Source organism: Chionomys nivalis, chromosome 18 (genome assembly GCF_950005125.1).
Source record: "Chionomys nivalis chromosome 18, mChiNiv1.1, whole genome shotgun sequence".
Taxonomy (NCBI): domain Eukaryota; kingdom Metazoa; phylum Chordata; class Mammalia; order Rodentia; family Cricetidae; genus Chionomys; species Chionomys nivalis.
Window position 1 is genome coordinate 21,020,448 of NC_080103.1, and position 13,714 is coordinate 21,034,161.

Sequence of the window (13,714 nt, forward strand, 5' to 3'; positions counted from 1 at the left end):
CAGGACCCAGTGCGGGAACCAGAGCTAAACACCATTTAATTACTCCAAGCAAAGAGCTTGGGCTTGTGAACTATCTTGTAGGTTCCTAGTTTGATTTCTCTCTCTCTTTTTTTGATCTGTATATCAGCACCATCTACTCTTGCCTTAAGTGAGATCAAGTTTAGAGGTGGTTGTGGTTAGACAGAAACTTCAAAAAAAACTCTTAACAGTTTTTGAGCTCTGTCTTTATAAAATTAAGTTGCAGAGGCCAATGTGTAGCTACAGCAAGTAGCTTTGCTTTTTCCTACATAGACAATTTATGAGATATTAACAAGTTATTCTCACCAGGCTGTGGTGGCACATACCTTTAATCCCAGCACTTAGGAGACAGAGGCAGGAGGATCTCTGTGAATTCAAGGCCAGCCTGATCTACCAGTTCTAGGACAGCTTGACAAACAAACAAACAAAAAAAAAACCAAAGAAACAAACAAAACAAATAAAAAAAAAACCAAGTGATTCTCAAAAAAGCCAAAAACAAGGCAGTAAGGAATGCAAAAATTCCATGGTCAGAACTTTTGAAACTAAATAACAATTTAAGTGCCATGCACCAACCAACACTACTACACAGACATGATGCCTATAGACCACAAGAACCAGCATGGCACTGTAACCCACAGGATGCAGTAAAGGCATTACTTGGGGGTAACAAACAGGTGTCTAATTGTCCTTAAGACTCACTCAACAAGAAGGAAGTACCAGAAACCTAGCCAACTACCCAGGGCTAGTGAAGTTGTAGCTCCTGGGGGGTAACCTACAACTGCCACTTTACTAAGCCAGCATAATCACTGACTGCATTCTAAATGATTATCCTTATGCCCACAGAGAAGTGTAGTCCTCAGTCCACATTAGTTCAGCTTCTGTTTTCAACAGACAAAAGCCATTAAGAAAACCACAACCCACCAAAATCAGAGCCCAGTACCAATGAATACATCTATGGAACAACGTCCATGCTTAAGGCTCTTGGATCATTGCAGAGAAGGCGGTGGAAAGATTGTAAGAGCAAGAAGATCAGAGAGTTTTCTTTTTATCTCTCAGGAATGTTGAAAGATACACACGTAAAGTCTCATCCATGTGACTGCCTAAACGTGAGTAAAACAAGGACAACAATAGGCACTCTAATGTCAACTGGGGGAAAGCCCACAAGGCCTCAAACCTAGACAAAGAACTACAGGCAACTGAAGGATGCTGAGAATAGAAGAAAAAAATCTTCTCCAGGGAAGAGCACATCAATACTTACCTAATACCAAATGGTCAGTCACAAAAGCATACATGGAAGTAATAATATATAGACTGAACAGGTGTAATTATGTTTGTATCAATGTGTGTGTGTGTAAGAGAGAGAGAGACAATAACTAATGACAAAAGAGTCTGTGAATTTAAAAAAGAACTATGAGGGGTATACAGGAGGGCTTATGGGGAGGAAACAGAAGGGGTTTGATGTAATTATAATCTCAGAAGGTAATAGAAATAATTTAAAATGAAAAGTGAATGGCTTTTATGTGCACCTTTTAATAAACTTGTAAATTAACATTAATGTGGGTCTGTAAGAGAAAAGTATACTTACAAAACTACACAATTTTCTTATACTGAAAATTCCTCATTCCTAATACTGCGTCATTACATTGAGGTCTATTTAGTCTGGTCAGGTCTATTTATAGACAGGTCAGCTTGTGTCAGCTCAAGACAGGCAAACCTTGATGGAAGAGCATGTTTGTTGCTATTATGCTCCACAGATATATTAGCACTTGGGCCTGCATGTCAGCCTCATGGCAGCTTCAGCAAAGCACAGAGCTTTGGTGGACTTGCTGCTCTGCAGGTAGGATCAAGGGGAGTCAGATTGTAAGTTATCACTGACCTGCAGCTGCTTCCGGGCTTGACAAACCAGGTGTGAGCAGTGTAACTTGGTGAAGATGACTCACTGAGCTCAAAGCGTAAAGATCATTGTTTGATAAACAAAACTTTAGAAACAAACTTAGTTTAAGTTCCAGCACTGCCGCTTACAATTATAGCCTTGGACAACTTCCTTAAGCTGTCAAACTTCAAGTTTCCTCATATTTAAGTAGGGATTTAATATTGCCTTCAGAGTTGTTCTAAGGATTCAATATGATAGAATTTCCTGAACGGTTCCAAGCCAGAGAGGTTCAGTGAGTGCTGAGTGAGAGACCAAGTCATTGTCAGAGGGACCCTGAGCTCCTGAGAGCTCTCAGGAGTGAAATGCCTTAGGGGCCGGGAAGACTTTAATAACTGTTTCCCTTGCTTTGTTTCTTGGAAATACTTCTTTAAAAGTTTTGCCTTTTATAAGAAAAAGTTCATGAAAAGACAAATAAGGAAGATAAAAAGAAAATGAAGTGAGGAAAGATAGATTCAGATGATAGTGGGGAGTTGTCTCCTCCCACCCGGGAGCTCAGCAGGATGGCACTAGCCACTAGCGAGGCTAGAGATCTCTAGAATAAGGCTATTACTTAAGCTAGGACCAGTTACCCAGAGCTCTCACACAGTCCAGGCAGTAGACATCATATCCTCTTTATTATCTTAAAACCATGAAGAATTTTGCAGTAAAACATATTTCTTTTCTACTTGGTGAAAATGGATAATCAGTAGGGAAGATTTGCCTCTATACCCCAACATAGTAACTCATGGCTTATATTGTGAGCTCTTACTTACTGGCTTTGCAAGTATATATTTTCTCTTTCTGAAAACCTTTGTCCAGACAGTCTTCACAATCCAAATACCCAGCCATCTTCTTGCCCAGCATCCGCAACCTTAGGGACCAGATCTAGACAGGTGTCTGGTTTCTACACATTCTTTGTGCTTCAACAGCTACTCCTAAGTGGTAGCTCTCCCTGATAACATCCCAAGGACAGGTGCCTAGTGCAAAGAGCGACCTGCACAGTGGATGCTTGTTGAGGTATAAGGAAGTGTGATGATGAACACAAGCCACTATAACTAAATCAACACACTAATTGTTGGAAGGAAACTTCAGAAAAAAGAATGACTACAACTTCACACACACCCAAAAATAACCTCTACTTTTCCTTCTGATCAAGGGAAACAATAAGGTTAAAGAGGAAGAAATCTGCCTCTGTGTCCCAATTCAAATCTGTAGAAATCTATAGAAATTGTTGTGTCTAAATGTCAAGCATAGCTCTGCCCTGAAATAGACCCAGGACTTGTCTGTTCAGTAAACTTGCCATCTACTTTCAATTGCCAAGTAGGAGAAAGGGCTTGGTGCTTCCTGTGATCATGTGACTATTTTCTCTTGCTTAATTTCATTTCTATCATGCCTGTGGCAGGGAGTGGGGGAGCAATGCTTCTCTGAGTGCATATTCAGTGTTCTGTAGCTGTAATGCTACTAGACCCAGTCTGGATAATAAACTCATAACAGTGTCTTCTCTCAAGGAGTCTTTGGCAGACTCTCAAAAACCTGCAATGTGTATACATTCTCTCTACTTTATAGAAAAGAGCACATTGTATTGTGTTCTCTGTACCCCTATGTCTGCCCCCCGCATGGTAGTCTCTTTGTGATTGACAGTCACATCCGTTATCTTTGGGTGTTCAGAACCTGAACACAATGCCTGGCCATTGGAGCATTGTAGGGTGGTAGGGAATGGGAAAAGAAAGCTGTACTTTGAGGGTTTCCGGCCAGTCAGAGGCTAACCAGAGGACATACGAAGCTAAGAAAACAACAGGGTTTTTCCTTTTCAGCTCTGTCTCACTTTAACAAACAAAGCTTTGAGTGATAGTAAGGTGGCTGTGATGGCCTGAACTTTGGATCACTTCCTGTGCATACAGGTAAGAGAACGTTGTGTTAAAAGAGAAATAATCTTAACTGAGCCACACAGGAAACCACATTTCAGTTCAACATCTGCTCCTAATCAACAAGTTTCGAAACAGTGAAGATTCCGTTTTAAGATTGAGAAACCAAAACTTTGCTGCCCAACAGATACCATTCTTTGGTTCGGTCCTCCAATATATATGATTGACCAAAGAGCCCCTTAAGGGCAGAATTATTTTTGGACAAATTCTCCCTTCTTCCTCATTTGTCCTCCTTATCCGCAGTACCTGCCAAAGCAATGTCCAACTACAAGAGATGCCTAACCCCTGATTGTTAACTTGGTTTACTAAAAACTGATCGTTATTTCTAATTATAAGGTTTAGTAGCCTCTGAGGGAAACTATGGTAAGCTGTCGCTTTCTTCTCATCTTCTCCCCTGACTTTTAGGTGAGTAAATGAGGTCACAGGGGACTGTCTTCTCTCTCCTTTAAGATCATAATCAAAAGAGCTCTCACAGTTCCTGGACCAAGAAGGACATGACACAGACATTTTGTATTGACAAGGGACGACCACGTTAGTCTCAGAAAATCAGGACCAAAGCTTGACTATCACTCTGCTGAATACCTGCAGCCTAAAATTAGTTTGGGTAGTTAGTTAGTAAATTAGTTAGTAAATTAGCAGCTGGAAACTACTGCTGTATCGAGTGTTCTGTTTCCTCTCAGCTGAGCACTTTATATGAAGTTGTTCATGTGCATGCTTCATATATCAAGGAATAGTGAATATGGAGAAAGAAGCCCTTAGATTACAATGTTTGCATTGCTCTTTAAAAGCCCCTAAACTAAACATCCCCAGGGCTATCTTGGAATAAAAGCACTAAGCCCAGTTACAGGTCACCTACTGTGTTACAGGTTCCTTTTAATCCTATTTTATACCAAAGCACAACGGTCAGAGCACTAACTTCCCTTATAAAATGTTTTCAGATGAAGACAATACATCTCGTGGCTACTGTTCTAAATCACTCCAGCTATTCCCTCTCGCCCCTCTTTAAAGTCAAAGCTCAAGTTTTCTAAAGCACCAGCAACAGAGAAGATCTCCCCCATTTCTCGTCTCACACAGAAAACTTCAACAATCAGAAACCACCATACAAAGTAAGCAATTCAGTGCTGTAGAAATGTAAGCTGAAAGATGCTCAGGCCTAAAGAGATATCAGATAACAAAGTCAATCCAAGAATTTCTAGCCTGGTTGCCTGAAGGAACTGCTGGTCTAACTATCTGTGAAATCAGAAATTTTAAAGTTACTAGAGAGATTAATGGGCACTCTTAGAGTGATATGCCCCCACATGAGCTTGTTCGGAGATGTTAAAAGCTGTAAGTCTTACCTTTTGTAGGCAGTGTCCCTCAGCACTTCAGGTAGAATTTGTTGATTATCTTTAAGGTGGCCAACACCGGCTGGTAACACAGAAGTCTGGGTCTATTTGTGTAAAAGGAGAAGTGAAGAGAGAAAAAAATATGGTCGTGCCGTGAGGACAGGAAACCCAAGCGAGAAGGGTGAGGAAGTGAGACTGAATGTTCTCTCTTAGGCTCAGATAGTCAACTGTTCCCCAGTGGGTTTTCAGAGGCTCCCACCCACAGACAACTCTAAGATAGTTTCTGGGAACCAAAGACCTAGTACACCAAATTTAAATCCTGGGGAACTCTACAGTGATTTGGGTGATAGTTCCTGTCTAGAGAACAGGGACTTCTGGATTGAAATGGCACCTAGGAATTACCTGTGGATCTTTTTTTGTGTACCTGGCCCCACCACCTGACAAAGACAGCATGGTACTGGAACCAAAACATACTTGTAGACCAATAAAACCTAATAGAGGACACAGTAATAAACTTTATTTTTTATTTTTTACTTTTCTTTTATTTTGGTTTTTCAAGACAGGGCTTCTCTGTGTAACAGTCCTAGATGTCCTGGAACTAGCTCTTGTAAACCAGGCTGGCCTCAAACTCACAGAGATCCACCTGCCTCTGCCTCCTGAGTGCTGGGATTAAAGTTGTGTGCCACCGCCACTCAGCTGAAATAAACTTTTACAGGTATGGATGCCTTAAGATACAGTTCTCTGATGGAGGAAGGTCATTGGTTAAATAATAAACTGCTTGGCCCTCATAGGTTAGAACATAGGTGGGTGGAGTAAACAGAACAGAATGCTGGGAGGAAGAGGAAGTGAGCAGATGCAGGGCAGCTCCTCTCAGAGACAGACGCCATGCCTCTACTCTCCAGGGCAGACGCGATGAAGCAAGCCACCAGGTCAGACATGCTGAATCTTTCACGGTAAGACTGGTGCTACACAGATTATTAGAGATGGGTTGATCAGGATATGAGAATTAGCCAGTAAGGGCTAGAGCTAATGGGCCAAGCAGTGTTTAAAAGAATACAGTTTGTGTGTTGTTATTTTGGGGCTTAAGCTAGCCAGGCAACCAGGAGCTAGGGTGGCAGGAACACAGCCCAACAGCTCCTACTACAGTTCTCCAAAGAAGAACTACAGATGAACAACATAGTTTTAATTGTTCAGCATCCTTCGCCTACAAGAAAATGCAATTTAAAACTACTTTGATTATAGAAACTGAAGAAGAAACCCAAAGATCTCCATGTTCATTGGTTGGTAGGATTAATATTTTGAAAATGACCTCATTACCGAAAGCAATCTACAGATTCCATAAAAAATCCTCATCATAATTCCAGCATAGTCCTTTACAAAATCTGAAAAATTAGTATTCAACTTCATTTGGAAACAAAATTTCAAAATAGCTAAAACAATCTGAAATTAACGGACTGCTGGGGATATTACCATCCCATGTTTCAAGTGGCATAACAGTGCTATACTAATAGCAACATCATGCTATTGTTTCCAAAATAGACATGTTATTCAATGGAATCAAATTGAAGTTTGTCCTATGGATATATGATATTTGATAAAGAAGACAAAACTACACAGTGGTGAAATGGAAGCAACAGAAACAAACGAGGCTGCTCAAATTGTACGGCTATGTATACAGTTTCTATCTTCAATGTCCTAAAGTTTTTCTAATATGATGCATGGTTAGAGTTATCTCAAGAAAAATGTTTTAGACAACTATTAAAGCTATTGTTTTCTTGATATCTTCCTTAGACTTGCATTTGCATAGAGGAAGTCTACTAGTTTCTGTAAATTATGTTTCTATCTTGCTACTTTATTGAAAATATAAGCTTTAGAAGTTTTCTGGTGCAATGTTAGGTTCTTTTATGTATAAAATCATTTCATTTACAAATAAAGACATTTTGACTTTTTTTTTTTTAAAAAAAAAAACCCACTTTGAAATCCCGATCCTCTGGATTTCAGAGTCTTTCAATCCCCTTGTTCATGTTCTCTGATCCCTTAGGTGTGAGAGATATCTCCATTGAGACTGGGTATCCCATGGTCAGATGTTCTCTGCATTGTGACTAGTTGTGTCTTTCCATAATGATCTCTGTTTGCTGCAAAGAGAAGCTTCTTCTCTTTGGATTAAGACCTACACTTATCTGTGGATATAATGATAATCATTTAGAACACAATAGGAGTTATATTGTTTTGATGAGGTGGAAGTAATGGATTCTCCTCTAACATCCATGACTTCACTAGACCCTGGTAGTTGGCTAACTTTCCGGGACCAAGCATGATATCCCTCCTATTGAACAAGCCTTTAGTCCAATTAGAGAGCTACTAGCTATCACCCAAATGTGAGGGTCACTATTGTTCCTTTAGGGATACCTTGTCATGATGGTCATTGCTGTGGTTCATATGCAACCCAGCTGTGTAGAACTATTGGTTGTGTCCCTCCATTTGCAGACTACATAGCATCTTCTGATACTCTGAAAGCTGGTCTTCAAAGAGGGAGACTTTAAGGTCAAACCCAGCTCAAATCCACCCAGTCCTGTGTCAGAAATGCATCACGTCTTCAATAATGGGGTCTTAACTCAAACTTCTGGGAGGCAACTGTGCTGGCTAGTTTTTTAGCTTGACATAAGCTAGAGTTATTTGGGGAACTAAATCCCAACTGAAAACAAAAACGACCACACCAAATTGGCCTGTAGGCAAAGCTGCTGTGCAATTTCTTGATTGATAATTAATATGAACCCAGGTCACTGTGGCTGGTGCCACTCCTGGACTGGTACTCCCGAGTGCTCTAAGAAGACTAGCTATGTAAGCAAGCCAGCAAGCAGAACTACACGATCGCCTCTGCATCAGTTGCTATGTCCAATTTCATGCTCTGCTTGAGTTCCTGTCCTGATTTCCCTCAGGAATAGAGTGACCTGAGATCATTTATTTTCTCCTTGATTTCTTTCTGGTAATGGTATTTACCACAGCAATAAATCCTAACTGAGACAGAAATCAGTACCAGGTCATAAACTATTCCTGTGACAGACCTGACCATGTACTTTTGTAAGATCGTAGTCACATTTGAACTTTGGGATAGAAATGTCATCGAGTGTTCAGTGATCAGTTGATTATTCTGTCAACGTCTGGAAGATAAGACTGTTGATAATGGTGCAGAAGATGGAAGCCTGGGCTTTGAGGTTTCAGAGGGACGTTCTGAGAATCCTTTAAAGATTCTGTTGGGGCCATACAATGTTCTGAATCAAGAATCTACAGTGTCTAGCCAGCTGGAGTTGAAGAATTTGTGGCAATCAATGAGAGAAAGTTTCAGTGAAGTAAAATATTTTCAGTTCTCCTTGTTATCTAGACTCTCTGAGCCGGAGGAGTATAGTATCATTATCCCTTACTTCATAGTTAATATCCTCTTAAGAGTGATGGCATACCATATTCCTTTTTCTGGGTCTGGATTACCTCATTCGGGCTGATTTTTTTTTCTAGTTCCATCCATTTGCCTTCAAATTTTCTGTTACTCTTTGTTTAAATTAATTTTATTAAAAATTTTATTGAGCTATACATTTTTCTCTGATCCTCTCCATACCTCTTTCCTCCCCCTCAGCCCTCTCCCATGGTCCCCATGCTCCCAATTTAGTCAGGAGATCTTGTCTTTTTCTACTTCCCATGTAGATTAGATGCATGTATGTCTCTCTTAGTGTCCTCATTGTTGTCTAGGTTCTCCTGGATTGTAAATTGTAGGCTGGTTTTTCTTTGCTTTATATTTAAAAACCACTTATGAGTGAGTACATATGATAATTGTCTTTCTGTGTCTGAGTTACTTCACTCAATAAGATGTTTTCTAGCTTCATCCATTTGCCTGTAAATTTCAAGATGTCATTATTATTTTTTGCTGTGTAGTATTCCATTGTGTAAATGTATCACATTTCCCTTATCCATCTTTGGTTGAGGGGCATTTAGGTTGTTTCCATGTTCTGGCTATAAGAAACAATGCTGCTATGAACATAGTTGAGCACATGTCCTTGTGGCACGATTGGGTGTCCTTTAGATATATACACAAAAGTGGAACTGCTGGGTCTTGAGGAAGGTTGTTTCCTAATTTTCTGAAAAATTGCCATACAGATATCAAAAGGGGCTGTACCAGCTTGTACTCCCACCAGCAATGCAGGAATGTTCCCTTTACCCCACATCTCTCCAGCATATGTTGTCATCAGTGTTTTTGATCTTGGCCATTCTTACAGGTATAATATGGAATCTCAGAGTTGTTTTGATTTGTATTCCTCTGATGACTAAGGATATTGAGCATTTCTTTAAGAGTCTTTCAGTCATTTTAGATTACTCTGTTGAGAATTTCTGTTAAGCTCTGTACTCCATTTTTTATTTGATTATTTGTTCTTTTGATGACCAATTTCTTGAGTTCTTTGTATATTTGGGAGATCAGACCTCTGTCTGATGTGGGGTTGGTGAAGATCTTTTCCCATTCTGTAGGCTGCTATTTTGTCTTGTTGACCATGTCCTTTGCTTTACAGAAGCTGTTCAGTTTCAGGATGTCCCATATATAAATTGTTTCTCTCAGTATCTGTGCTGGGGTTATATTTAGGAAGTGGTTCCCTGTGCCATTGCATTGAAGTGTACTTCCCACTTTCTCTTCTATGAGGTTCAGTGTGGCTGGATTTATGCTGAGGTCTTTGATCAATTTGAACTTGAGTTTGTGCATGGTGATAGATATGGGTCTATTTTCATTCTTCTACATGTTGATATCCATTTGTGCCAACATCATTTGTTGAATATGCTTTCTTTTCTTTTCCATTTGACTTTTTGCTTCTTTGTCAAAAATCAAGTGTTCAAAGGTATGTGGAATAATATCTGGGTCTTTGATTTGGTTCCATTGGTCCTCCTGTCTGTTCTTCTGCCAATACCAGGCTGTTTTCAGTACTGTAGTTCTGTAGTAGAGTCTGAAGTCAGAGATTGTGATGCCTCAAGAAGTTCTTCTATTGTACAGGATTGTTTTGGCTATCCTGGGTTTTTTGCTTTTCCATAAGAAGTTGAATACTGGCTTACACAGTATGGCCGGTGACATTAGCTAGCGCTAGCTCAACTCTCTCTAACGGGAAAGCAGCGGACTACAAGAGACTGAACTGTGTCTGCCTCTATTTCCAACAGACTCACGTTCAACTTTCGCTCACAAAAATAGCCTGGAAAATTTTATTAGTCCTTTTTTTAAAAAAAAAGTTAATATAAAATTATAGCAAAAAAAAAAAAAAAAGGAACCTGAACTTTAGTAACACAGCTGGAACAATCCGCAGCGGCGGCGGGAGCGGCGGGAGAAGAGATTTAATTTAGTTGATTTTCTGTGGTTGTTGGTTGTTCGCTAGTCTCACGGTGATGGAAGCTGCACATTTTTTCGAAGGGACCGAGAAACTGCTGGAGGTCTGGTTCTCCAGGCAGCAGTCCGACGCCAGCCAGGGATCTGGGGATCTTCGCACCATCCCAAGATCTGAGTGGGATGTCCTTTTGAAGGATGTGCAATGCTCAATCATAAGTGTGACAAAGACTGACAAGCAGGAAGCTTATGTACTCAGTGAGAGTAGCATGTTTGTCTCCAAGAGACGTTTCATTTTGAAGACATGTGGTACCACCCTCTTACTGAAAGCACTGGTTCCCCTGTTGAAGCTTGCTAGGGATTACAGTGGGTTTGACTCAATTCAAAGCTTCTTTTATTCTCGTAAGAATTTCATGAAGCCTTCTCACCAAGGGTACCCACACTGGAATTTCCAGGAAGAAATCGAGTTTCTTAATGCGATTTTCCCAAATGGAGCAGCATATTGTATGGGACGTATGAATTCTGACTGTTGGTACTTGTATACTTTGGATTTCCCAGAGAGCCGAGTAATCAGTCAGCCAGATCAAACCCTGGAAATTCTGATGAGTGAGCTTGACCCAGCAGTTATGGACCAGTTCTACATGAAAGATGGTGTTACTGCAAAGGATGTCACTTGTGAGAGTGGAATTTGTGACCTGATACCAGGTTCTGTCATTGATGCCACACTGTTCAATCCTTGTGGCTACTCGATGAATGGAATGAAATCGGATGGAACATATTGGACTATTCACATCACTCCAGAACCAGAATTCTCTTAGGTTAGCTTTGAAACAAACTTAAGTCAGACCTCCTATGATGACCTGATCAGGAAGGTTGTGGAAGTCTTCAAGCCAGGAAAATTTGTGACCACCTTGTTTGTTAATCAGAGTTCTAAATGTCGCACAGTGCTTTCTTCACCCCAGAAGATTGAAGGTTTTAAACGTCTTGATTGCCAGAGTGCTATGTTCAATGATTACAATTTTGTTTTTACCAGTTTTGCTAAGAAGCAGCAACAACAGCAGAGTTGATTAAGAAAAATGAAGAAGAAAAAACGCAAAAAGAGAAGACACACAGGAGGTGGTGGCTGCTTTCTAGATTTTGATACTGGGGGCTGTGTTCTCCATGACCACCACCTTATAGTTGCAGAAAGCCCTAGATGTAATGATAGTGTAATCATTTTGAAGTGTATGCATTATTCTATCAAGGAGTTAGATATCTTGCATGAATGCTCTCTTCTGTGTTTAGGTGTTCTATGCCACTCTTGCTGTGGAATTGAAGTGCATGTAGAAAAGAACTTTGACTGTATGAATCTCTACAACACTTGTGAAAATGATTCAATTTGGTTTATGCACAGTGTAATATTTCTGCAGGCATCATCGAAAATCCCCCACAGACAAGGCTTTCGTCCTCATTAGATGCTGGCCTCAACTGAACATCTGCGACTGTTCTATTAAATTGCTGCCAGAGTTTTTACATCCAGTTACCTCCACTTTCTAGAGCATATTCTCTACTAATGTTGTTCAAAACCAATTTTTACTTCATACAGGTGTTTTATGCAATGGCAATTAAAGTTTTTCTTCCACAAGTTGAGTCCTTGTAAGAAAATGCTGATTCCAGTGACTGTTTTGTGTTCTACTGTTTTAATAGTTGTTCCTGCATTTATAATCCTGTGATTGATTTCTTCTATCACCAAAGTCTTTCCCTCTTCTCTCAATTCACGCCCACCCCACCCCCCAATTAAAGCAATACACTATTACACTGGACTTAAAATATCCCCCCCCCTCAAATTGGGGGATTTCGGAGATGGTCTCTGACTTTTTTTTTTTTTTAAAGACATAATGTCTTCTTATTGACTTGAACTGTGGAAGACAAATGACAAAACTGAATGTATCAAATAAAAAGCATTTTGTCTCCGGGGGTGCGTTAGCAGGGAGGACTCATTAAAGATTCATTGGAAACAGTAGGCTATGCAGTGTACTTGAATTAGCTCTCATGGAGTGCCTGCCATGCCTTCACTAACTTGTTAAGTAGTGAGAGGAGGAAGTAAGTCCACTAAGTCCAGCAGATAGTCAGTCCTAGACATTCTGACCTCAGTACGCGCTGTCAACTTTTAACCTGTTGCCATCAGTTTCTACTAAAAGGAAAATTTGATTCAAAACAGAATCTGTGGCATTTCTATCTGTGACTTAGAAGTTGTATTTTTGTGTGTGATGCATGTGAGCTGTTCTGACTTCACCTTTTCCTGTGTGGTCTTCCTTTACCATGCTGTTCACATGACCAAATGAAAGCTGCCCAGAGTGAGGACTGTCCAGATAGTAAACGTATATGCACACACAGATAGTCAGTGGGCTGGGGCTAGAAATACAGGCTTTCAAGAGTTGGCATGTCAGTGGCAATTGCAGATATTGTGGTATATAAACAGCTGGGAGGAGAGCAAAATGGACTAAAATTTCCTATTTATTGCCCTTGTACTGTTTTCTTGGTGTTTCTGGACTGATACAGTGATGTCTTGTTCCTTCTGTATTTATAATGAAACACTTTTTTAGCGTTTCTAAACATAGAATCTACTTGGTTTGGAATCAAGTGGTTGGAACACTGTCTGGATTTTTACTTTAAGCATGCTGTTGATTGAAGGCTTCGTTGGGGAAGCCTCCAATCAGCTTTATCAGTGTGGTTCTATAGTGAGCACAGCAGCTAATGTTTTGGACTGCTATTTGGAGGGCCAGTGCTTATTTAAGCTGAACTTTGTAACCCAGTAGATTTTGTTGGTTTGCGATCTGATTCTCTCATCTTATAGAATTATGAATTCTAATATTGAAGTTTGCATAGGTTTGTGTGGAAAGAAACCTAGAAAACAAACTGTGGATTGGATAGTGATCCTAGTTTGATTGCAAGAGGGAAGTTTGCTTAATTGTCTAGTAACATTCAAAAAAAAAAAAAGAAGTTGAATACTGTTCTTTCGAGTTATGTGAAGAATTTTGCTGGAATTTTGATTTGCATTGCATTGAATCTGTAGATTGCTTTTGGTAAGATTGCCATTTTTACTCTGTTAATTCTACCTACCTAAAAGCTTAAGAGATCTTTCCGCTTTCCAGTATCTTATTCAATTTCATTCTCCAAATATTTAAAGTTATTGTCATACAAG

At 39.9% G+C, this 13,714-nt stretch overlaps 1 protein-coding gene across 1 annotated transcript; it reads left to right on the forward strand.

The window, feature by feature from the left end:
- The first annotated feature begins 10,311 nt into the window (after window positions 1-10,311).
- LOC130889837 (S-adenosylmethionine decarboxylase proenzyme 1-like) lies at window positions 10,312-12,159 on the forward strand. The gene has a single exon (XM_057793782.1). It carries the CDS (start codon window positions 10,593-10,595, stop codon window positions 11,346-11,348), a length of 756 nt encoding a protein of 251 aa, XP_057649765.1. The 5' UTR covers window positions 10,312-10,592; the 3' UTR covers window positions 11,349-12,159.
- The last annotated feature ends 1,555 nt before the right edge of the window (window positions 12,160-13,714 follow it).